This window comes from Pristis pectinata, chromosome 14, assembly GCF_009764475.1.
Source record: "Pristis pectinata isolate sPriPec2 chromosome 14, sPriPec2.1.pri, whole genome shotgun sequence".
Taxonomy (NCBI): domain Eukaryota; kingdom Metazoa; phylum Chordata; class Chondrichthyes; order Rhinopristiformes; family Pristidae; genus Pristis; species Pristis pectinata.
In genome coordinates, this window is record NC_067418.1 from 35,551,631 (window position 1) to 35,578,092 (window position 26,462).

The 26,462-nt window shown below is 41.0% G+C and overlaps 1 protein-coding gene across 1 annotated transcript; it reads right to left on the reverse strand.

Moving 5' to 3' along the window:
• Window positions 1-203: 203 nt before the first annotated feature.
• Window positions 204-25,532, reverse strand: LOC127577827 (spexin prohormone 2-like). Its single transcript, XM_052029411.1, has 6 exons — window positions 25,475-25,532; window positions 10,506-10,698; window positions 8,890-8,961; window positions 8,750-8,807; window positions 7,078-7,149; window positions 204-381 (listed from the first exon to the last, which is right to left on the reverse strand). The coding sequence occupies exons 2-6, from the start codon at window positions 10,509-10,511 to the stop codon at window positions 296-298; spliced, it is 294 nt and encodes a 97-aa protein (XP_051885371.1). The 5' UTR covers window positions 10,512-10,698; window positions 25,475-25,532; the 3' UTR covers window positions 204-295.
• Between the last annotated feature and the right edge of the window lie 930 nt (window positions 25,533-26,462).

Sequence of the window (26,462 nt, forward strand, 5' to 3'; positions counted from 1 at the left end):
TATGGTATGTAATATGTTGGAATTGGAAGAAAAGGGTAATAAAGAAATAAATAATATTGTAGGCCCAATAAACGTCAGTTTGTTTTGTTCTGTTACAACCACCTGTTCTCCTTAGAACCAAATTTTTATACCATCGATATTTTTCCACACAATTTTTATATACTCATGATTCTGTTGTAGACAAAGCCTTTGGACCTTCCTTCTCCCACCCATCTCTTAAGAATGCTTCATGAAGTTTAACTATAATAGAATGAATGTTTGTCCATGTATTGCATTAGGTTACTCAGAAAACATTCTACTTCATATTCATATGGTTGATATTTTTAGCATTTGCTTGTTTCCAGTGATCCTGGTCTCCAAGAGCTCGTGTCCTTTTGTAATCTGGAAAAGGGGAAGACATGGAAACAGTTTTGAATGGAACAACTGCAGTATTTATCAATTACTCACAAGTTGTCTCCATGTTCCACATCACATCTGTATCAACCCAAAGGAGTCCTTTGAATTCAAAGAAATAACTTGTGAAGTATTTTGAGGGAGGGACTCACTCAAAAGATGTAGATTCATGGAATTAGGGCTGTCTCCAGCAACTGCATCTCCCCTATCTAACATACAGCAACATACAGGTGATTTCCATGTTACGGGAGGGTGGAGCGTGCGGAGGGGGTGGGGGGGGGAAGGTGGTTGCATTTCTAGAAAATAGTCTGTAGCGTGATTTTCCATAAAACAAAGCAGCATCATGTGTCAACAAACGCAAGTTGAAAACAATTATTTATTTAATTTTTTCACATGAATTCCATGAAAGCAAATTTTATTCCATATCTCAAATTTTTAGGTAGCAATTTGTGAATTCTGTAAGGATTCCATTACCCAAGCAGCAGCCACGCGGGGGTCAGGTGATTCCAATTTTAAAATTCCAGTTTACACATGCTGTGAATGGGAGCTCTGAGCTACAGTATGCAGACTTCATCCAAATTGATTAGATAACATAGCTTGAAACAAATGCATTATCACAAAATAAAGCAATGACAGAATGGGCACTAATTCCCACCATCCTTTACCAATTAATACCAGTGAAAGTGATTGCACCCTGACCTGCACGGCACCAAGCTGCAGGAGCAGTCTCACAGTTCCCACCTCTTGCTGCAGCACTCATCAAGGCCCTTCAGCTGAACCAGGAGGCTTCATGTGAATATTTGATTCAGTAAGCTTAAAAAATACCCACGATCCCTCACAATTATTATTACTGCAATTATATTTATGTAATTTAAAAGAAAATATATTTACATGTGCATTGTTACTTTGGGCTAATCAAGAAGAGAGTTGGGATGAGGCAGTGTATGGAACTTTCCATTTTGGATGGTATGTTTCAGCCTCAATTGTTTCCTGTTCAAGTTTAGATACAGAGCAAGGTTCACTGTCCCTGCCATAATACAGCCCTGCCCACCAGCCTGGTAGTGTGCATATTGTGTGCCAGATGAATTAAATTTTTTAAATTAAATTTTATTTACAGCATGGTAACAGGCCCTTCCGGCCCAACCAGTCCGCGCCGCCCATTTTAAACCCAAATTAACCTACCCGTACGTCTTTAGAATGTGGGAGGAAACTGGAGCACCGGGAAGAAACCCACACAGACATGGGAGAACGTACAAACTCCTTACAGACAGTGATGGGAATCGAACCCCAATCACTGGCGCTGTAATAGCATCGTGCCAACCACTACACTACAGTGAAGCTTACATTGAAAGCCTTCTTCCTCCAAGGCTCAGTGGCATTCCATCTCTAGCTCAGTTCCGGACTGAGCCAACACTTTCAAAAAAACCAAGACAATTACTCCTACTTTATGTGAAGGACTTTAAGATATCCTGCTTCAATCAGTTTATTAGACAGTACAGTGGACCACAGGGTTAATTTAAAATTCTGGACAACCTTTACCATTCTTTTAAGTCTTTCATAGCATGATAACATTATTCCCTTCCAGATTGAAAAGCTTGACATTCTCGCATTCCCTCACACTTTCATCTTTGAATACTAGCAATCTTCTCTGCAGCATTAGAACGAATCCATTTTCTGTTGTTTACTTGAGCAGGTCTCAGTGTGCTACATGTAGTCTGACCAGAACACCATACAGGTTCATAACAGTAACATCTATTTGTATTTGTATAATCCCTTTACTGTAGGAAATTGGCACAAGGCACCTTCCAGTCATATTAAAAATAAGTTGCAGAAAGTTGCAGAAGTATGGTTGGTTAAAACATGGAGGGGATTTTGAATTTTAAGTCTGAAATGCTGTGGCACAGAACAGCTTAAAGGTGCCAATGTATTTACTGGGTTGAAGGTAGGAAATGAGATGCTGTCAATAGAAATGTTTGGGTCACCAGGTGACAGGGGCACAGGTGAGTGTTCTTGCAGCAGTTAAAAGCGCAAAATTGAGCAATATTGTGTGAGAAGAAATGGCCAGCCTTGGTAAGGAAAAGTTGGCTGGACTATGTGTTTACTTGATTTCATCCATAAAATTCAGCTCAACTTTCAGATAAAGATTTGGTCTTTAAGTAGATTGTGTAGATTTTGTTTTAATATGTTTTTAGACAAGGGTATTTTAGTTTATGTTTATTTTGTTCAAATTATTGTAATCATGGGATTTGATTCTCAACTTGAAAAGAATTCCAAAACTGCAGACAACTTGTTTCAGTCTGAGACATTAACAGGATTAGAGAGCTGGGACTTTTCACCAAGGAAAAGCACATGACTGAGGACTTCAAATTTGCAAAGGGAAAATTTTTAGAGTGCATTTCACAAATCTGAGACATCCCAGAATGCTTCGTAACAAGTGAAGTATTTTTGTAGTTAGTATTCTAACTTTTATCTTGTTGATGGAGGGATATTGTTCAATGTGTTTACCTTTCTATGCGGTGCATTCATTGTGCATTCGATTTCTGTTTCAAGCTTATGTGCAGTGTTTGTGCTTTCCAAAATATTTTCTGACAGCCTGATTCCCAATTGCAAAGCAAATTTACTGAAGCATTTTGTCTCTGTAATTGCAGTTTTACCATATGGCCCTGGGTCACCCTTCGAAAATATTCAGTGGCTCCTCCATCTCTGAATCATTGATTTCAGCATCACTCTAAGGTCTTCAGCACAATATCTAGATCAACACTCCAAAGTTGTTTGGAGCAAACACAAATACATAAAAAGTACAAGCAGGAGTTAGGCATTTGCCCACTTGTGCCTGTTCCACCGTTCAATATCTGCCATTCTATAAGATCACAGCCGATCTTTAACATCACTTTTCTGTTCATAACTCATATCCCTCAATTCCATTGCTATCTAAAAAGCTAACAATCCCTTTCTTCAAGTTACTCAGTGACTGAGCATCCACAGCCCTCCTAAGCAGGGAATTTCAAAGACTCACTATCCTTTGGATGGAGAAAGTTCTCTCAGCTTCAAAAGGAGGACGTCCTGGTCTTAGACACCCCAGCCAGAGGAAGCATCATGCCTGCACATACCCTTTCAAGCCCCATAAGAATTCTGCATGATTCAAAGAGATTACTTCTCATTCCGCTAAACTCAAGATCTGTGCATCACCCAATCAGCTCATAGGACAAACCACCCATCCCATGAACTAATCTGGTGAACCTTCACTGCACTCCCTCTGTCATAAGTATATCCTTCCTTAGGTAGGAAATCTGGACTTGTGCAGACTGTTCCAGGTGAAGTCTCATTGGGGCCTCTGTAATTACTCAGCCTGTTGGAATAAAGGCCATCGTATCACTTGCCTTTGTGACAGTTTGCTGTACCTGCACATTAACCTTCAATGTAACCTCCAGCAACTTTCACCCTCTCATCATTAAAAAATAATAAGTCTTTATATTTTTGCTACCAAACTGGATGACCTCCGATTTCTCCACATTTTATGATATCTGCTACGTCCTTGCCCATTCACTTAGCTTGTCTTCATCCCCTTGATGCCTCTTTGCATTCTCCTCATATCCAGCTCTGTATCATCAGCACACTTGGATTTATTACAACGAGTCTCCTCACCCAATTTCAAGCAGCCTGGGCCCCTGCAAAAAATCCCTCTAGCACCTAATGGTTACATGGCTCCCAGTCCAAAAATGATCCATTTATTCCTACTCTCTGTTTTCTCTCTGTTAACCGGTCCTGAATCATAGTAAATATCCTCATTGTTCCAAATTACAGGATTGTACTGATACGCATAGCCATTTACAAAATTAACTAGCACTCAACCCTAATCCACCTTCAGCTTTTCCTTGACTGAAGAAAAATTCTGAATGAAAGGTTCTATGAGAATCCTAGATAATTTTAAAATAGTCATTCCCTACAGACACCCTTGCCTGCTAATAGTTTGGGGATTTTTATGAAACTTCAGGAAAGAGTTTCAGTTGAGCACATGTAATGATGCAAAAGTGGATTTCTGAAGGAATGGGGGTACTAATAGCTCTCTGGGACTGTTGACTCTGTCTGTGCTTGAGTGCAGTGGAGGGACCTTGATGTTGTCAAGTTACTGTTAGCTATGTATATCCTGCTTGTTCTAGACCACTTTTTATATATATATTGCAAGACATGCATTCCCATCATTGGATTTAACGTAAAAGTGCAAATACCTTCCCCAGGTGTCCTGACAAGGTGCAATATTGATTTTTCAGTACCGGCAGAGTCAACTGGCAGGGAATACACAGGTGGTCAAATGACTCATGGTCACATTAGCCACAGGAGGGGTGGGTACAAAGAAAAACTCCAACACTCATCCATCTCAGTGGGGATGTTTATTTTGGGTGTTCTTTGTTAGGCCAGACTCCTGGTGGGCCACATGGTCATGGAGACTGGGGATCCTTCCACTGATGAAGACATCCTAGCTCAATGAAAGACTTTTGAACACTGACCAACATGACTGAGCTTGAACAGGAAATCCTCACTGTAAGTTTTTCCACAGAGAGATATCAGTTTGTGTTGACATGACAACTATTCTAGATACAGGTCTTTTCTAGGAATACCTGTTCTTAGATTGGTACTGATAAGATCTGACTTATATATGTAACCATGATAATCTCGCAGGCAAGCATGGGATTTTGTTTTGCACGTTACTTGTGATAGTCTGTTTAAATGATGACGATGGCGATATAACTAGCTACAAGGTTGCACCAACATCTGCCTTTATGGTGGTGATGATGATGCCATGCTTGGTGAGAGAGAAAAAGGCCAACATGGTAACTGAGTAATCTGGTGTCCTTGCCTTCTATGACTAAACCTAACAAGCCCATTGCTTGTGGGTCTGCTTCAAACACAGAGTTCATCAAGATTATGATTAGTTGCCAGATAATTGTCCTCATGAAGGAGCTGTGTTAATAGCTCCGAACAGGTGTTCATTGAATGAGTCAAATTTCATTAATTTTGAAAGAAAGAATTTATCATTTCTAGTGTTGTACCTTTTGGATCCACTGTGTAGAAACTTAAACTAAAAACAGTGGTAGTAGATATGAATATGCAGTGTTATCAATGGTATTGAATGCAGTGCTAGATGATCAATGGCTAATGATATAAATCATTACGGATATCATTAATGATTATTGCCTGGGGCAATATCCACAGCTATTATCCACAACATTATCCACAGCTATTAATTAAAATCCATATGTTAGCAACATTGGATCACCTACAACTGTGAGGTGATGCACTTTGGGAGGTCAAATGCAAGAGGAAAGTATACAATAGCAGGACTCTTAGAAGTACTGATGTGCAGAGGGATCTGGGGTGCAAGTCCATAGTTCCTTGAAAGTGGCAACCCAAGTGGATACAGTGGTAAGAAGGCATATGGCAGGCTTGCCTTCATCAGCTGATACACTGAGTATAAAACATGTTAAGTCATGTTGCAGCTGAATAAAATTTTGGTTAGTCCTCATTTAGACCATTGTGTGCAGTTCTGGTCACACTATAGGAAGGGTGTGGAGGCTTTGGAGAGGGTGCAGAAGAGATTCACCAGGATATTGCCTGGATTGGGAGTATATTAGCTATTAGGAGAGATTGGACAACCCTATCTGTGCCTGGATTATTTTCTCTGGAGCATCGGAAGCTGAGGGTGACCTGATAGAAGTTTATAAAATGATGGGAGGCATAGGTAGGGTAGATGGTCAGAGTCTTTTCCCCAGGTGGAAATGTCAAATATTAGAGGGCATAGGTTTAAGGTGACTGGGGAAAAGTTTAAAGGAGATTTGTGAAGCAAGTTTCTTTTACACAGAGAGTGGTAGGTGCCTGGAATGCACTGCCAGGGGAGGTGGTAGAGCAGATAGGATAGCAATGTTTAAGAGGCATTTAGAGAGGCAAATGAACAGGCAGCGAATAGATGGATATGGATCATGTGCAGGTAGATGGGATTAATTCAGAATGGCACCATGGTCAGCACAGACAAGGTGGGCCAAAGGGTCTGTTCCAGTGCTGTACTGTTCCATATTCTATTGATGGCTATTAGTTCACCATGAGCATCTCCTGTAATTATTAATGCAGGCCTATTGACAGGATTTTCAATAGGTGCTGGAAATAGAGAGAGAAATGTTTATTCATTTTGAATTTACTGCTTATATTTGAATTACTGTAATTTTAACTTTTTTTTTCAATTCATTGTGTTCATATATTTGTCAGTTTAACTTTTTACAATCTGTGCCACTGATCCCCTACCTACAAAAATATAATTCTCTGCCGGTTTAAATATAGTTAGAATATTTATTTAGGAATATAGGTTAAAATGGGAATAAGGATAATGATAATAAACTGCTGATTCACTCCAATGCTTTCAGGTATTAATGCTACGCTATCCAATACTTGACTACCTTTGAAAATCTTACAATAAATCCTTACCTGGTTCCATCCAAAGAACATTATTTTATGCTTTGATCTTGGAAGAGAATACAGTTTTGATGAAAAGAATATTCTTAAAACAGAAACATATATTTTCTATTAATGAATGCATTTAGGGCATGCTTTTTCTGTTGCTGTGCTTTCTAGTATTGGGCTCCAGTGTTTAGCAAACTGATGAATGGCTGACATGCAGAAAACATACACTACCTCCAAGGAGAAGGTTCCAGGTGTTTATTTCAGAGTTATAAGAACCATTGTCCTCAGTAGATCTCCTCCCATCTGGAAAAACAATACCAGATTGAACTTAGATTTCAGTATTTAATCATTATTCTCTTCATGAGGACTTTTGACCATCAGAGGCTCTATCATGTCTGGTCTGTGACGGTCAAAGAGATAATAAAATACAATTATGATGCCTTTAGTTTTTTAGATGCCAGCTCTAGGATATGGATTTTTTTTCCAAATCCATCAAATACATTATATATTTCAATGATTTAATGTTTCTTTTGCAGTATCCCAAAAGGCAATCAAAATCCAGGCATATAACATAGTTTACTTACAGTGTAAAATACATACACTGTGTACCAAAAGAGTGCTTGGGTAAAGCATAGCCAGATCACTTTATACCCCTACTTCACGGAATGGCTGTGTACACCATGAGGAGAAACAGAGTAAATCTACCACCAGCCTCATAGCTGAAGAAGGGGCAAGAGTGACTGATGCTGATGGCATTATTCCCCAGTGTGAGCTACTGATTACCACAGTAAAGGAAATAGTGGAGAATGTCTTTTACTTCTTAAAACAGTCTGAATCTGCTATTCAGCTCATACTGCGCACACACACAACAAACCAAACTATATGTGATACCAGGTAAATTAAATAGGTTTTAGTTGGAATAAACCTGCATCACAACCTTGATTGATCATCAGACTGCTTTCCTGCTATCACCATTCACAAAGACAACCAATGCTATTATCTGCCAGTGCAAGAGTATGATTTGGAAAATGGACACAAGAAGAAGGAGAAGCAGGTTGGAAGTCTGTAGCTTTGTACTAATGTGTTTGGATATCTGTTTTTGAATTTTTGACAATGGTACATAACCTTGTTAACTCAGCTCATCTCAACCTGGGCAGCAGCTGAAATATTACAATTGGCCTTGTGCTTGAAAGGTAATTCAGACAGCTTTTTAACATCACATCATTATACAGTGACCCACTCTGGAAAGTCCACAAGTATGCATATTGGACACAGTATTGAAAAACTTTGGTGCTTGAGAAGCCATCCCAGATGGAGTCAATTCTTTCAGTACAGGAGATGAGGAGACAGATCAATGCCTTTCTTATATCATGCCTCTGTCAATGGATAAATATAGTTTCTGGAAAACATCTGATGCCCTTCTTGCAATCTTAAAAAAACCCTCTAGTCGTTAATATAAAAAAGCCAGAGAGAAAACTGACATTGATGCTGCAACTTTTTTAAGCAACAAAAAATATTTCTCTAGTCTAAGAGTCATTGGCTTTCCCGCCAAGCCAAAAATGATTCTACTTTCTTTAGAGTAATACATTACGAATATTTGGTAATGGTTTAAGGAAAACTGTGTATTTTAATATGTCTCAATGATATGTAGTCATAACAATCATCCAAACTTCAATGAATCCTGTTAATATTGAAGAAAGTCTGGACAAGTCTGACTTCATAACTTCGGAGATGATTGGGGTGTCACATGCATTTCCAGTAGGTCCATACATTTAACTGGCTGCTGGATGTAGTGTACTCACTCACACTCCAGCTCTTTTGTTGTTCTGCACAATGTCTGGGAATTCTCAGTCTACGCGAGTCATTTAATATTGAATGAATGTTACTCATTTTTCAGACTTACATCGTCCTTTCAGATATAGCATGGACTGTGGACCCCAGTTTCTTGGAGTAACTTTGCTCTGAGGAAGGGAAAAATAAGAAGTATAAGTACATATCACAACAGTCCCTTAAAAATATTTGAATTCTTTTTCAGGATCCTACCTTTGGAGTACAGCAGGACTCCACAATGAGAAAGGTAATTAAGATAGCGCAGATTACTGCCATCTTGGCTTTCTGCAGGAAGAGAATTGAGAGGAACAGCGTCAGATGGTCTCTGAGAATTGCAAGGTGCATTGCCATGTTCAAAAAGATTGTCATCCCAAAAGATAAAACAAAGTTATCTTTAAAAAAATTTAAATGGTCGAAAATGCACAACAGATTAAGCAGATATCAAGGAGAGATTCCTGTTTTGAGTGGAATTATTCATCAAGCTGCTCACTCCTGTTTCCTCACAAGATTTTATTTCCCCTGAGTCCCATGATTCATGTTGCAGTTTACTTCCATCTATTGCCTCCAAGAAAGAAGTTTGTTTTCCATGTTTGAGTGGATGCTGACTTGTTGCTCGGTCAGCAGCTGAGTCTCTCCAGCCGTCCCAGAGGAAGTGCTCACCACCACAGCAAGCCCCAGTGGAGGCACTGGATTTCCCCAAACCTGGATGCTGCCCCATCAGGGGGCACCGTGAACACCTAGCCTTCCATTCAATAATCTCCACAAGGTTCAATATGAGGTTAATAAGAAATCCTAATTTTAAAAAGTGCCAACTCACTTCGATAAGCTAAATTCCAACTGACCCATTTACCCACAGCCTGGTATCATAATGGGTGCAAACAGTGCAAAATGCAAACTCTCTCTCTCAGCTTTGCAGTTAGTTGAGAGACGCCATTGGATGCCATTTGCTTTGCCATATTTATGGAAAAGAAAAGGTCGGTGTGCGTTTTGTGGCAATATCACTCGAAAACAAAACAAGTTTTATTTGACACATGACGACTTGGTCACTGTTGAGGAAAAGGAAACGTCCCTTGGAAAAAGACCAGCAAAATAGAGCATATTTTATTTCCAAGTCACCTTAAAGTGGGTAACAGTGAATAGCTTTGGAATGCAGATATCATTAACGAACTGACTATGGAATATCATGTGATATCACTAAAAGCAAATATTACACCACCTGCCTCACTAGCCCACTGTTGACATTGATAACTTCTACTGTACAGCTCATGCACATTCTGATACCAGCTCCTATCCATGTGTAACCCTACCCCTGATACCACATCACTCGGCGCTGGCATAGTACACACCTTGAGACAGTCCAGGCATCCTAGGCTGCCATAGATGATAACTGTAGGTCTTGTTGAGACAATCGTTTATTGTTAATTGCACGGATAAAGTGCCCAGTAACTTCAAACATCTCCACAAAGTGACGGTGTTCTGCAGCAAATATAAAGGCCCCTTACATAAGGGCGCATCCAATAAATAGTCTGGAGGTGAATTATTTTGATCGTGTCGATGTTACTTGGGGTAAGTCATTGGGTGGAATACATCTCAGCTCTTTGAACTTCCATGGAATTTTCATTTCCCGAGGTAGGTATCCCAACCGAGGGGGGCCTTTTCAAGGATGCTTTCAGCTCATTATTCCAGCTCAATGCTGGATTCTTCCACCAGTAACTTTCTCATAAACTAGAATCCAAGCAACTGAAGGAAACCGTGTGGAGGTAATCACGCCTTTGATTTAAACTTTCCTCCCCGTGCCCCTTCATTCAAAATAAATCTAATCATCTTACCATCATGTTAATTGTTTTCGAGCAGTTTCCCTCACTGGATGTCCCTCTGAAGACTGCGATTCATTCACTGTTGTCTTATGCACACATCGCCTGCTCCACTCTGCTCAGCTGAATCGTAGTGCGCTCCCAAGACTCCTGGTATCACAGGGATTCCTATATCCGTCAACCGGGAGGGCAGGGGACAGCGAACTACCTATAAACCATCTCAACTTCAGTGCAAGGACGTCATCCTTCGCCCTACCTGCCAAATGACACATCACACCGTGCGAATAGAAAGGGGCTAATTCGATTTATCGAGGGTCTGCCACAAATCTCGGCGAAGACAAAGAAGACATGATCCTGTTAGTGTTCATTTGAGTCCAGCTACACAGGTTGATGGATGAGCACGCTAAGGGGTCTTTCCACACAGATCAAAGATTAGCAAACTAGTGGACAAACATGGAGAAAATTCGGTTAAAATATTAGTAAACGCGACCAGATGAAATTATATGGGTGTGCATAACGGGTAAGATAACTAGATGGTAGAATCTAAATTAAACTGAGCAGGTACATTGGATTAGTAATTAGATTGAATAAAGCTACAGATTCAAATACAGCGATAAATAGATTTATTGTCTGACTGTGCCACTCGTTGTTATAAACTGTGCTTAGAAGGCTTAAATACAAGGTTGGCAGATCAGTTGTATTAGATACCGTTCCACACGGTGCAAGGAATAGGGGGAAGTTTCAAAGCAATTGATAAAGTTCATATTACATTAGCTAATCGATATAGAATTTGATTAAAGGAACAATGTTGGTTTCTGAATCAGATGATGGCAATCAATGTACACTGCAATGGCACATGTCTATCGAGGCTTCATTTAACGACATTAAGTATCGAGTTTGACAGATCTAGGATTCAAAGATCAATTTGTGTTTAACATTAGTCCTATTAAAATATTGTAACTTTTACTGTATTTATTCAGTACACGAGTCATATTAGATTGAGACAGAGTGAATCAGACTTCTCAAAGCATCCAAAAAGCATTAAATGTTCTTGACGTGTAGTCACCACACCAAAATATGGAAAATCAGTAAACAATTTAGCAAAGTAAGACCCCAAACCACTAACGTTTTTGTGGTGTTTCGGGGGGGGGGGGGGAGCGGGGGGTGGGGGGGGGGTGGGGAATTACCAGGACACTGCAGGACTACCTGCTATTTTTCAATGTTAGTATTAGGTCTTTCACCAGTGCAGACTTCACTCAGCAGTAAGTTGGAAGTAATAGGAGTTGCTTCCTAATGGTCCTAGCGGTTAAACCAGAACTTTGCTTATTAAAGAAATATCTTTCACTTGCAATAAAAAGCTACGTATATTTCCGATTTATTTCATTGTGAATTTCTTTCAGGATTCAGCTATGGTCTATGTTTACAATAAATCTTTGCCTCTGCAAAGATCTGAGATACTTGAAAAAAAATCTTTTCTTGCCCTGATGGCTCAGTTTATAATTGCAGTGCTTGATGCTGTACCATTCCACAACAACATGACGCATTCATTGCAGTAAAATACACTTCTCAGTTCATTATCAAACAAGATTTATTATCAGGTTATTAGGAGATATTAAGAGAAATGACTAAAAGCTTGATCAGAGCATCAGCTGTTATGGCACCTCTTAAGGGAGAAGAGAGAAGTGGGGTGGGGTGAGAGGTTTAGAAAGTGAATTCCAGAGGTCAGGCCTTTGGCACCTGAAGCCATGGCCACCACTGGCAGAGCAATCTTCACCTTCTTCCCATGGGCATCACCGAAGTCAGAAACTCTTCCACTGACTGGTACAAAGGTTCACTCAGTGAATGGTGTTAGCAGGACTGGCAGTCAGAAGGACTCCCACAGCTGTGGCATGGATCCCCAACGAAACAGGGATGATTATATGGAAACACAAGAGATTCTGCAGACGCTGGAATATGGAGCAAAACACACAAAAAGTGCTGGAGGAACTCAGCAGGTCAGGCAGCATCTATGGAGGGAAATAAACAGTCAACGTTTTCGGTCAAGACCCTTCATCAGGACTGGAAAGGAAGATGGCAGAAGCCAGAATAAGAAGGTCAGGGGAGGGGGGAGGGGAGCACATGCAGGCAGGTGATAGATGAGTCCAGGTGATAGGCTCTCAGCTTCTTACATCTCCCCCCTCCCCCAACCATCTGCCTTCTCCCTCTCACCTGGACCTACCCCCTTTTCTTTCCCCTTCCACCACCTTTGTCCTGCCCATCTATTCCCCACCTCCTTCCCTTTATTCCATGGTCTACTGTCCTCTCCTACCGGACCTTCTTCTTCTTCAGCCCTTTGCCTCTTCTACCTATCACCTCTCAGCTTCTTACATCTCCCCCCTCCCCCACCCTCCTGCCTTCCCCCTCTCATTTGGACTCGCCTATCACCTGAACTCACCCATCACCTGCCTGCGTGTGCTGCTCCCCCTCCCCCCACCTTCTTATCCTGGCTTCTGCCCTCTTCCTTTCCAGTCCTGATGAAGGGTCTCGGCCCGAAACATCGACTGTTTATTTCCCTCCATCGATGCTGCCTGACCTGCCGAGTTCCTCCAGCACTTTTTGTGATTATATAGAAGAGTAAGGCCATGGAGAAATCTGAAAACAAGAGAGAAGTTTAAAACTTAGACCTCCAAACGGGAGTCAACATAGATTGGCAATTGCAAAAGTTAGGAGTCAATAAGATTTGATTTGGTTCAGACACAAGCAGCAGAGCTTGGGTGAATTTAAATTGATTGCAAAGGAGGCCGGCCAGGATTGGATTGGAATAGTCAAATCCAGAAGTAATAACCATACAGATACATGAGCTAAGGTGTGGGCAGAGTCAGAGAATATAATGGAGATGTAAGAAGGCAGTGATTAATGTTGATGTGGTCTGAAGTTTATTTTGGGGATCAATTGGTAGGTTTGTGACTAGTCTAGTTCAGTTTTGGATAAGTGTTGGCAAAACAAACTCAGTGGCTAGGTTGTGCAACTTGCAATGGAGCAAGAGACAGTGGCTTTGGTCTTCCTGGTAAACAAGCTATGAAGACCAATGATGTCCCAGGTTTGGCCTTGTTCCTCGTTGAGTTGGTGTGTGTGTATGAACATTGATCGTGGACAGAATTGTTATGGTTGGTGGTGATAAATCAATGGCATTTCCTAAGATGCATTCCCTGTGAACACAGCAGTGTGTTAGGGGTACCAGATCACAGCCAGGCTTCCTCCATCCTTGGAAAATCTCAAACTCAGGTCAAGGGAATATAGACAAAAAAATTGTAGAAATCCCTGCAGAAGTGTGCTTCTTGTCTCAATATACCTGTTCACAACACATACAGAAACATCCACACACACAAACACACATACAGGCATCATCTTGCACTTAATTGAATCGCAGAAGTTCACAATTCAGAAGAGTCCATTTGGTCCATACCCTACCATTTATAAAACTGTCCAGCCTAATCTTGGTCAATGACCTTGCAAGTGTTTCTGCAAAATACTTTGAAAATGTGCTGAGGTTTCTGCCTTCACTATTCTTGCAGACAATGAGTTCCAAATGTTTCTCCTCGACTCCCCCGATAATCCTCCAATCAATCATGCTAAATCAATAGACCCTTATTATTGATATTTGCTAAGGAAAACAGATCCTTTCTACCAACTCTATCCAGACCTCCTATAATTTTATAGCTTCAATTAAATCATCCTTTTGTCTCTTCTGTTCAAACTAGAACAATCCCTGCCTGGCTAACCTTTCTTTACAACTAGAATTCCCCAATGCTGCCAATGCCCTGGTAAATCTCTTTTGTACTCTCCCTAGCACCATCACTTCCTTTCAGTAAGGTGACAAAAAACTTCATAATACCCTTGGGGTCCTACCTAATGTTTTATTCAGCTTGAGTTTGATGATCCTGCCCTTACATTCTGTGTCTCATCCAATAAAGAAACGTGCTTCATGTGTTTTCTCAATCATCTTATCCACCCATCTTGCTACCTTCTTGGACCTTTTGGCATGTCTCCTTCTGCTCTACACTTCCCAGTATCCTACCTTTGACTTCTATTCCCTTGTATTGTTTGCTGCCTACAACCTACTTATTACAACATAGATGTTCCATACCAGCTCTCTATAGCACAATCCCACCAGCCCTATTCTTCCTATCCTGTTTTTCCTGTATTCTCTCTCACAGGTTTATCAACTCTCCTTTGATTCTTTCTGATATTAACCTACCCTAAGGTATAATTTACAGCAGCCAATTAACCTACCAGCATGTCCTTGGGATGTGGGAGGAAACAGGAGCACCCAGGGAAACCCACACAGTCACAGAACGACTGCACAAGCTCCACACAGACAGAAGTGGTGATCAGGATCAAACCCAGGTTACATGAGCTGTGAGGCAGCAAAGCTAACTGCCCTGCCACACCTACTACCTTCCCAAAACACGAGCTCACACTTTGTATTCCTCTGGCCATTTTTCTGCCCACCTGATTTGGAGTTATTGAATGATGACAGTACAGAAGACTATTTGTTCCTTTCAATCTGCACCAAGATGCTGAGATTCACTCATATATCAGCCTCTCTTCCCTATTCTGCTGATGACTGAGAGAAGTGGGCTCCAAAGTTTTCCTGTCAGGCAGCAAAAGGATATGACTTAAGTTCAGAGGTCTGTTTTTCACCACATTTCTGAAACTGTTATATTCCCCAAAGAGTAAACAGTGTCACTTCTCCACATCCAACACTTTGTCTAATCAATCACCAATCAACCCGCAACTAATTGATGATCCCCTTCTGAAGTACCCTTCTGGCTAGAGTGCCAAGGTAGCATAAACACACAGTATTAGCTGCTTCATTGAGATTCAACTGGATCATACCAGCACTATTCATTGACAGCATGTTCTGCCTTTTCTGCACATATCCAGCGTGCAAGGTGAGTTAAAAGAATGCAAGGAATGTAAAATTCCATCCTTCCAACCAGTTTAGTAACATCACCTAAGCAATGATTCAAATGGCTGCAGTGTATTATCCAAATATATCAAAATAATTCCAATCCCTCTCTTCATCCAACCTCCACACATTTGCAACTTCAGGAAGGACTTACCAGTAGGAGCTAGGGAAGAAATGTTGATTGACATTTTTTATATCACAGCTCAACATAGATGAGACCAACTGTGGAGATTTTACTGTTAATCCATGGCCAAGGTTGGGTAACTAAGAAACCTGAGGCCTTCTGGTCTTCGTAGCAGTGGGTAGTAGCCTTGCCTCTCAGTCATGAGACCAGTCCTCGATGCTTAAGAATATATTAATCAGGGCATGCTAATGACAGTGTGGTTTGTAAGTGGGAGTGAAGCAACCTCTTTATCCAGTTCACTTGCAGGGTTGTACATATTCCATTTTTATTTTATAATACTGAACGAAGGCAGTTTACAGAGCTTGTTTGTTTGTTTGTTTCTAATCTGGGTTTGAGATAGTGGAAAAAAATGATTGTAAAAGCTATACAGGGATTCAAATCTGACTTTCAAGAGGTTCCATTCATCTGAACCTGCACTCTGAGTAAACCACATACATATATGGACCAGGAACTGACAAGTCTTGGCAAGTACCTCCATTTCACAGTGTGAAGTCCTCTAAAAGCAATAAAAACAGAAGTGCTGAAAGCATTCAGTAGGTCAGGCAGTATTCTGTGGAAAGAGAACTGGGTCATCGACACGAAATGTTTACTCTGTTTCTCTCTTCAAAGAATGCAGCCTGAACTGCTGAGTGATTCCAACACTAACTGGTTTTATGTCTTATTTCCATTTGCTGCAATTTTTTTTGATTTTCAATAATAAATGCTATTAGTCTCTGTATAGAGCCATCTTATTTTATATCCTTGGACTGAATCTGCATTTGATAATTAAATTTTATTTCACCATTGTGGTTTTCCTGTTCAAACATCTTTCTCTGTATCTGCTCCTTTCTATTCATGTGAAGTTATTTGCTTCACTCTGAGTGTCTTCTTTTGTCTCTGCCTTCCTCTATTTATATCTTGCTGCTTGTATCCTAATCATGTCTATCTCTGGTTTTCCCAGTGTACACAATATTTGGGAATCTCCTACTTTGTCCTTCCCACCTCATAGTTTTTCCCTGACTGTCCCTTATTCTGCTTCTATTTATCACTTGCAAGCTGGTGGATTTGCAGAGGTGGGAGATTAAATGCACTAAAAGTGAAAGGCATATCGGAAAAGCAACACCAACCCCGGTAATAAACTGAAAGCACCAGCCTGCATGTGGGAAAGCCCACCTGGGAGCAGTGGGTGGCATTTTCAGTGCAGCAATCACTCATTAACAGTGCTTGGGAGATTGTAACTTTAATCAAGTAGGCATGAATTTTTGAGCTCTCTGGAACCTGTCATTAAAACAAGGCGAGGGTAAAGCACTATTGGACATTGCTAAAGAATTGACAGGCAAATTCTCAATAAACAGCCTCACAAGCCCTGCCTTGAGTGACTCTGTGGAAGGCTTTCTCAGAAAACTGTGCTGAGAGCACATGGAAGAACTTGGCAACAAGCACTGTAATTGGGGAGAAGTTCTTCAATTATCTCTGTAACTCTAAACACAATTGCTTTCACACTTTTCCATTTCTGATGCTGCTTGACCTGTTAGGTATTTCTGGCATTTTTGTTTTTTTGTTAAAGCTAAGATGATGTAACTTTAAAAGGATGATTTAGCTAATTAATCTGAAATAAAAAGGCCACCCATCATTTATTCACTCTGAAAATCACGCACACAGAAGACTCTTTCTGTTTCCGCCTGTTTCCCACACTCTGCTTTGTTTCTGTTTCCCTACGGACTATGCTTCTCTTTCCAATCTAATGGGACAGGAGACATGAATAAATCAATAAACAAGCTCATCTGGTGGGGGTCTTTAGATGCATTACCGCAGCATTTATTCCAGTCACCACTTCCATTGGCCCCAGACCCACATCGAACATTACAAGTCACAATTCTTCCATACCTTGGCCCTTAACTAAGCCTGTGGAAATAATGTGATTTTTTGACAGCTCCAAGCTTTGTATGGTATTCTGTTGGAAATCTGACACATAAACACGGGCATGTATAATAGGGGCAATCAGGAGTATGGCACCCCCAATAAACACAAAAATAGTCTTGAGGTTATGGACGCATGCACATATTTGGGCCAGAACACTATGGACATATGCATTCCCCCATCAACCCCCTCACCCCCAAAAGTCAGCACATAGCACACAAAACATACAGTGGAGTTTGCAATGGAAGAATGTTAACATTTATAAAATATATAAGAAATATTGGCCTAAGTTTTCTACTTGTCATTCTGCTGGTAACCAATGTTAACAAAGTACTCTACCATTGGCATTACAATTAGAAAGCCTGGGCTCTTGAATCTAAATCCAAACAAGTAATCATTTTCAATCCAAGTGTATCAGGCGAATATTTTCCACTCTTTGTAACTTGATTAGGATCTACCACTCAGGTTTAGAAGATGCTTAATATAATTTGGACTGCCTTACAGGCTAAATCATATTAATCTTTGACAGCTACCCTGTAAAAGTGGAATGTGGTTAGATATTGTAAAGTATAATTAAATCTTTCCTGCCCGAGTCATGCTGGATGATTCAGATTCAGCCACACATTAAATAAGACCTACTTAACAATATCCATCATAAAATAACTTACATCATCAGGAAGTTAAGCCATGAGTATTGAGTGACAGATTGTTCCTTGTCAAACTGAAAGCATGGGCACAAATGTAATTCAGGTATATCACAATATATTAGCTGAGTTTTATTTCATTTAAGTACAACAGAGCTATACTGAATGCTGCAAAAATAGCCAAGCAAAATTAAATTTAGAGCTTGCATTAAACAAGTCACTGACAAGTTTCCAATATTGGCCATTTGTCTGTGATTAAAACAAATGTATGACTTCTTTGGTGAGGTTGTTCCTCCTTTTGAAATGTTAGGCCTTTCCTCCAGAGACCTGTAACATGAGTTTATAGGTTGGAGCAATTATTTGCCTATTGTATTACACCATAAACTTACAACAGTTTTTGTTTTATTTAGTCATCTTTCGGACTGCGGGCATTGCTGGTAAAGCCAGCATTGATTGCCCATCCCTAATTGCCCTTGAAGAGATGGTGGTGAGCTGTCTTCTTGAATCACTGCTATCCTTATGGTGAAAGTACTCCCTCAGTGTTGTTGGGTAGGGAGTTCCATGATGTGGACCCATTGATAATTAAGGAACAGCGATATGTTTCCAGTCAAGATGGTGTGTAACACAGAAGGGAATCTGCAGGTGCTGATCTTCCCATGCATCTGCTGCCCTCACCATTATTGGTTGTAGGTGTGGGCGATGCTGTTGGAGTCACCTAACTGAGTATAGCAGTGCATTTGTAAATGGCAAATACTGCAGCAACAGCAAACCAGTTGTAGCGGGAATGAATGTTTAGAACGGTGCATGGGATGCCAATCAATCAGGCTACTTTGTCCTGGCTGGTGCTGAGCTTAATGAGTGTTGTTGGACCTGCACTTGTCCAGCAGGTGAAGAGTATTCTATCATGCTCTTAACTTGTCCCTTGTAGATGATGGAGAGGTTTTGGGGAGTCAAGAGTTAAGTCACTCACTGCAGGATACCCAGTCTCTGTCTGCTCTTGTAGTCAACATATTTATAAGACTGATCAGTGTAGACCTCCCATGGTGTTAATGGTAGGGGACTTTGCGATGGTAATGCCATTGAATGTCAAGAGTCGGCTGTTAGGCTCTCTCTTGTTGGAGATGGTCATTGCCTGGCCCTTTTGTGCACTCATGTTACTTGCCATTTATCAGTGTATGCCTAAATGTTGTCTAGGTTTTCTTCTACAGTCAGGCATAAACCGCATCATTTGTTGAGGAATTGCAAATTGAATTAAACATTGTGTAATTATTAACACTTTCTGACCTTACAATGGAAGACATTGATGATACAACTTAACATATTTAAGCCTAAGACACTGCCCTGAGGAACTCCCACAATTGTCCTGAGAATGGGATGATTGACCAACAATTATAACCACCTTCTTCTGTGTGAGGTATGACTCAAACCACTGGAGTGTTTTCTCTTTAATGACCATTGACCAATTTTACCACACTCGATCAATTGGTGCCTTGATGTTATTGGCAGTCACTCTCACCTCACGCTAATTCAACACAGAGCCCAACTTCTTTAAGTTTCCAGCTTTTCAACTTTCAAACATATATGAATTTAGGGAAACTGCCTGAGGACCAGTAAGCTGCAAATGTTATATCCTTTTTCAATAAAGGGTTTAGGATAAACTCACTAATTACAGATCAGTCAGTTTAACTTTGGTGCTGGTGACAGTCACATTATGGGTATTCTGTAGGTATGTCGGCACAATATTGTGGGCTGAAGGGCCTGTTCTGCGCTGTACTCTTCTATGTTCTATGTTCTATGTATAAGCATGGACTAGTTCAATGAAACTAAATGTAAAATATTACATTTTGGTAGAAAGAATGAAAAGAGACAATATAAATAAGAGGCATAATTCAAAAATGGGTACATAACAAACAGGCCTAGGGGTATACATGCAATTTGTTGATAGGGCAAGTCAAGAAAGTGTTTAAAAAAAACCTTACAGGTTCCTGGGCTTTCTAAATAGAAGCATTAAGTACAAGAGCAAGGAGGTCATGATGAAACTTTAGAAAGCAGTGTAAAAGCTTTAGAGGGAGTGCAGGAAAAAAATTACTAAAATAATTCTGGGGTTGAGGAACTTAAATCATGTGGATAGACTGGAGAAGCTCAGGTAATTATCCTTGGAAATAAGGTTGCTGTGAGGGGATCTAATAGAGGTAATTAAAATCATTAAGGGTTGAGACAGAGTAAATAGAGATAAACTGTTCCCATTGGTGGAAGGGGCAAGGATCAGGAGTCATAAAATGAAGGTGATTGGCAAAGGAATCAAAAGGTGGGTTGTGATGCAATGTAAGTAGTGAAGTAAGGTTCAAATGTAGCATTTAATGGGGACTGGGGAAAAAGAATTTGCAGGTAGAAGAGTGGGACTAGCTGGATTGCTTGTACATATACACAGCCAGTATTGACTCAATGGCCTTCTTCCCTACTGTAACCATTTTGTGATTAACATTATTTCAGATGGAATGTGGGATAGTTGTCTTTATTGACTGAGGTACTGAAGAAGAGTGTTGATGCTGTGCCAGGACAGCATAAAACAATAGTTAGACCACAACTGGAGTACTGTGTGCAGTTCTGGTCACCACACAATAGGAAGGATATGATGGCATGAGAGAGGGTGCAGAGGGTATTTGTGGAGATATTGCCAATGCTGGAGAATTTTAGATACAAGCTGGGATTGTCTGCACTGATTGATTTCTCCTAGAACAAAGGACACCAAGGAGAAATCTAATCAAGGAAATCTGTGCAGGGTGGAAATAAAGGACCTGTTCTCCTCTAGCAGAGAGACCAGTAACTAGGAGAGGGCAGACTTAAGGTAATTGGTGAAAGGATTAGAGGAGAAGGGGAAATTTTGCAACAAAAAAGTGGTGAGGGTCTGGAACTTGCAGCCTGGGAGGCAGGTGGAGGCAGGGACCCACATCACATTTAAAGCATAATTTGATGAACATTTTGAAGAGCTATAACCAAGACTTAAGAGGTGGAATTAGCCTAAATAGCTCTTTTGGACATCAATTAAATGGCCTCTTTATGTACCATAGATTTCTCTAATTTTCTGATTCCATGTTTTTAAATCTAGGCTGTTGCATACTGAAAGATGAATGGCTTTTCTACTTTACAACTGTAACCACGTTGCCACCTCTGCTGTGTTTTTTAAATTCACTTTTCAGGATCTCTGTATTGCTGGCAAAGCCAGCATTTATTTCCTATTGTTAATTGCCTTCAACCTGAGTGGTTTACGAGGCCATTTAAGTTGGCCATATTGGTGGGTTTAAAGTCACATCAAGGCAAACTGGGCAAAGATGAGATTTCTCCACCTGAAGAACATTAGTGAACTAGATGGATTTTTACAACAGTAGTTTTTGTGATGATCATTGCATTTTTTTTCTAAATTCCATATTATTAACAGAATTTAAATTCGATTGCATTGATGAGATTTGAACTTGGGTTTCTGTAGTGTTAATAATTTAACTACTGAGCCACCAACACATCCCTTTGTGAAATGAAATGAGTCCTTCATGTTTACCTGCATGGATCTCCCATTATGAAGGACCTGGATGGAATATTGTAACTACATTTGGTTATCATTTAGGCAATACATAATTTATGAAAGATTTGAACACAGGTGTCACAGATTGGTGGAATGTACTGTAGTAATATATTATTGAGTGAATTATAGTTAATGTGCTCTCCTCCAAGGCAACACAGATTATGCTAATTTTAGGGGTTCACCTTGTGCCATTGTTTTGATCTTGGGCAGATGCCATTTTGGATGATGTTTGTAAGGGCCATATTTGTAGCTACATGCAGTCAGCAGACTTGAAGAAGATACATGTCCTTCTGAAAGGATGAAACTCGCCCTCCAGTGTTTTTTTTTTGATGTTACAATGTAACACTTGTATTTTGGGTTCCTTTGGTCCTGCCAAGTGAAGGTTTTGTCATGGGAAGCTTTGTCAACATGCAGACCCTCACCAGGAGGAATAGAGCAGACTTTAGACTGTATGTTGTAGTAAGCACTAATTAATTCTTACAAATTCATGCTTTTATCACAAGCCATAGCCAATGACATGGAGTGGGAGTGAGTCCTCACATTGCACCAGGGTCCTTACGCTGGTGGTGAGAGGGACTCTCCAGGTCAGGCAGGGGATGGTTTCCATGGGTACGTGTTACAATGACTTACTGGCCTGGTTCTACACAAGAAATAGGAGCAGAATTAAGCCATTTGGCCCATCAAATCAGCTCCACCATTCGATTGTGGCTGATTTATTTTTCCCCCTCAACTCCATTCTCCTGCCTTCTCCCCATAACGTTTGATGCCCTTACTAATCAAAAATCTATCAACCTCCGCTTTAAATATACTCAATGGCTTGGCCTCCACAGCCTTCTGTGGCAGTGAATTCCACAGGTTCACCACCCTCTGGTGAAAGAAAGTCCTCCTTATCTCTGTTCTGAAAGGATGTCCTTTTATTCTGAGGCTGTGTTCTCTGGTCCTAGACTCTCCCATGACTGGAAACATCCTCTCCACATCCACCCTATCCAGGCCTTCCAATATTCGGTAGGTTTCAATGAAATTTCCCCCCTCATTCTTCTAAACTTCAGTGAGTACAGGCCCAGAACCATCAAATGCTCCTCATACATTAACCCTTTCATCCCTAGGATCATTCTCGCAAATCTCCTGCTGACCCTCTCCAACGCCAGCACATCCTTCCTTAGATATGGGGCCCAAAACTGCTCACAATAAATACTTCAAATGTGGTCTGACCAACACCTTATAAAGCCTCAGCATTACATCCTTGCTTTTATATTCTGGTCCTCTCAAAATTAATGCTAACATTGCATTTGTCTTCCTTACTACCAACTCAACCTGCAAGTTAACTTTAGGGAATCCTGCACTAGGACTCCCAAATCCCTTTGCATCTCCGATTTCTGAATTCTCTCCCCGTTTAGAAAATAGTCTACGTCTTTATTCCTTCTACCAAAGTGCATGACCATACACTTCCCTACGCTGTATTCCATCTACCACTTCTTTGTCCATTCTCCCAACCTGTCCAAGTCCTTCTGCAGACTACCTGCTTCCTCAACACTACCTGCCCCTCCACCTATCTTTGTACCATTGTTAACCTTGGCCACAAAGCCATCAATTCCGTCATCCAGATCATTAACATATAATGTGAAAAGTAGCAGACCCAACACTGACCACTGTGGAACACCACTAGTCACTGGCAGCCAACCAGAAATGGCCTCCTTTATTCCCATTCTTGCCTTCTGCTAGTCAACCAATCTCCTGTCCAATCTCCTGTAATACCATGGGCTCCTGTCTCCTTTAGCAGCCTCATGTGCGGCACCTTGTCAAAGGCCTTCTGAAAATCCAAGTAAACCACATCCACTGATTCTCTTTTGTCTATCCTGCCTGTTACTTCCTCAAAGAATTCCAACAGATTTGTCAGGTGATATCTCCCTTTAAGGAAACCATACTGACTTCAGACTATTTTATCATGTGCTTTTTAAGTACCCTGAAACGTCATCCTTAATAATGGACTCTAAAATCTTATCAACCACTGAAATCAGGCTAACCAGCCTCTAATTTCCTGTCTTTAGCCTCCCTCCCTTAAAGAGTGGAGCGACATTCATGATTTTCCAGTTCTCCAGAACCATTCCTGAATCCAGTGATTCTTGAAAGATCACTACTAATGCCTCATCAGTCTCTTCAGCTACCTCTTTCAGAACCGTGGGTGACTAATCCACCTTTAGACCTTTCAGCTTCCCAAGCACCTTCTCCTTAGTAATAGCAACTACAATCACTTCTGCCCCCGACTCTCTCGAATTTCTGGCATGTTGCTGGTGTCTTCCACAGTGAAGACTGACACAAAATACTTATTCAGTTCATCCGCCATTTCTTTGTTCCCCATTACTGTCTCTCCAGTGTCATTTTCCAGTCATCAATGTCCACTCCTGCCTCTCTTTTACTCTTTATGTATCTGAGAAAACTTTTGGTATCCTCTTTTATATTATTGGCTAGCTTACATTCATCTTTCATCTTTTCTCCCTTATTGCTCTATTGATTTTTAAAGGCTTCCCAATCTTCTAGCTTCCTGATAATCTTTGCAATATTATATGCTCTTTCTTTTGCTTTTATGCTGTCTTTGACTTCCGTTGTCAGCCACAGTTGCCTCATCCTCCCTTTAGAATGCTGCTTCTTCTTTGGGATGAACTGATGCTGCGTCTTCCGAATTACTCCCAGAAACTCCTGCCATTGCTGCTGTACCATCATCCCTGCTCAGGTCCCCTTCCAATCAACTTTGGCCAGCTCCTCTCTCATGCCTTTGTAGTTACCCTTATTCAACTGTAATACCGATACATCCAATTTTAGCTTCTCTCTCTCAAACTGCAGGGTGAATTCTGTCATAAGCAGTCTCATTTACTGCTCCCAAACACTCACTCCGCTGAAAGAGGTTGCAGATTCTTTCTTTTACCATAACTACTGTTGCCACCTCTGCTGCTCCTCACTTCCAGTCCACTGACAGCTCTTGCCCCCTCCACCACTCCCACCTCCAGCCCACTCATGCCCATTGCCCCCTCCACCTCTCCCACTGCCAACCCTCTGAACCCTCTTGCTGCAGCTGCTCCCACTCTCCCTCCCAGCTGACAGTTCCTTCTGGCTGCCCCTCTCGCCCATCGTTCCCCTGATAAAGTGCTGGCCCATGGTTACTAAGAACATTTTAGAGTTTGGATCTTAATGGGTTGTGATTCTTCTGCCACAACAGGGCCTGTGGTCACCCCACTCCTATCCCTTACCTCCACCCATTCGTAATACATCGGAATACTAGCCAGGCAGTATCAGAGTAGAGAGAAATAGAGTCAACATTTTGAGTTGATTTTTCATAAGAACTGGGAAAAATTAGGCACAAACAAGGTTTAAGCTGCAGAGAAGGAGGGGAAGCTGTGATAGGGTGGAGGGTCAGTGACATTGAGGGGAAAACTATGATGGAGTAAAAACAGAGCTGGAATTACTCAGCAGGTCAGACAGCTTCTGTGTAGGGAGAAAAGGAGTTACTGCTTCAGGCCGAAGACCTTCCACCAGAATCTCTGGCTGCTGTTGCTGGTTTTATTGCTTCCTCTGGGGTGATGGAACTGAGAGAAAGTGGGTTGTTGAAGTATCAGTGAACAACACAAAGACTTGACTGGGTAAACAGGAGATGAATAAAATCTAAAATAACCAGTAAAAGAAAATAAATGTGAATGCTAAAGATATGAGATACAAGGCTGGAATTATTACCTTGAGCTGTTGAATTTAGCATCGTCTAGTCGGAAGCTGAGGTGTTGTTCCTCTAACATGACCTTTGTTGGAACACCTGGGGAGAGAGAGAGAGAGAGACCAGAGTGGGATGGAAAATTTAAGAGACTAGCAAGTGGAATCATTGTGCACAGAACAGAGGTGTTCTGCAAAGTGGTCACCCGATATGAGTTTAGTTTTCCCAAGGTTCGTGAGCACTGAAAGCTGTACGGTAAATTGGAGGGAGAACAAGGAAACCAATGCTTCACCTGGAAAGGTGTTTGGGGGGAGCTGTAAAGTCACGTGCAGAAAGGATCAGACGGAAAGGGAGTGGATATTGGTGAGATGTTTGAGTGAGCCAGAGCATCCAAGGGGAATGATCCTGTCAGAATCCTGCAAGGAGAGGGGACAATGCATCTGTTGGTGGCACCATGTGGGAAATGTTGGAAATTACAAAGGAACATCCCATTGAATGTGGAGGCTGGTTGGGTAGAAGATGAGGAAAAGGGAAACTGTATAATTGTGGGTGGGAAGAGAGAGGATGAGAGCAGAAGTGAAGGAAATGGAATTGATGTGGTTGAGGGCCCTGTAAACTATGCATTGCCAACTGCTCTCATAAACAGCTCACTTCTGCCTCTTGTCCTAGATATCTTTACTAGCAGAAGAATGTTTTCCCTCACTGATCTATCAGTGACTTTCAAAACTTTAAAGCGTCAATCAAATCACCTTATCTTTCTACATTTCAGAGAATTGGTTACCTTGTGCAATATCTCTTCATAACTAAACATTAGGAAAATAGATAACATTCAGGTGAATCTATGCTGCAGCAACTCTTTCTTAAAAAGTCTAGATTGTAGAGAATAATCCAGCTGTAGTCTAAGCAGCCCTTTGCACACCCACAGCAAAACTCCTCACCACCAACTTTGTTTATAAAAGCCGACATTTCATTAGCCTTTTTTGTTTTTCTCAATCTCACTGACCCTACTACATG

What these genes read in the sequence shown, in the direction of transcription:
- LOC127577827 (XM_052029411.1), bottom strand. An exon ending in AGTCCTGCTGTACTCCAAAG is followed by an intron (nt 8,808 to 8,889) that starts GTAGGATCCTGA and finishes TCCCTTCCTCAG; the next exon opens with AGCAAAGTTACTCCAAGAAA. An exon ending in CTGGAACCTTCTCCTTGGAG is followed by an intron (nt 382 to 7,077) that starts GTAGTGTATGTT and finishes CCCCTTTTCCAG; the next exon opens with ATTACAAAAGGACACGAGCT.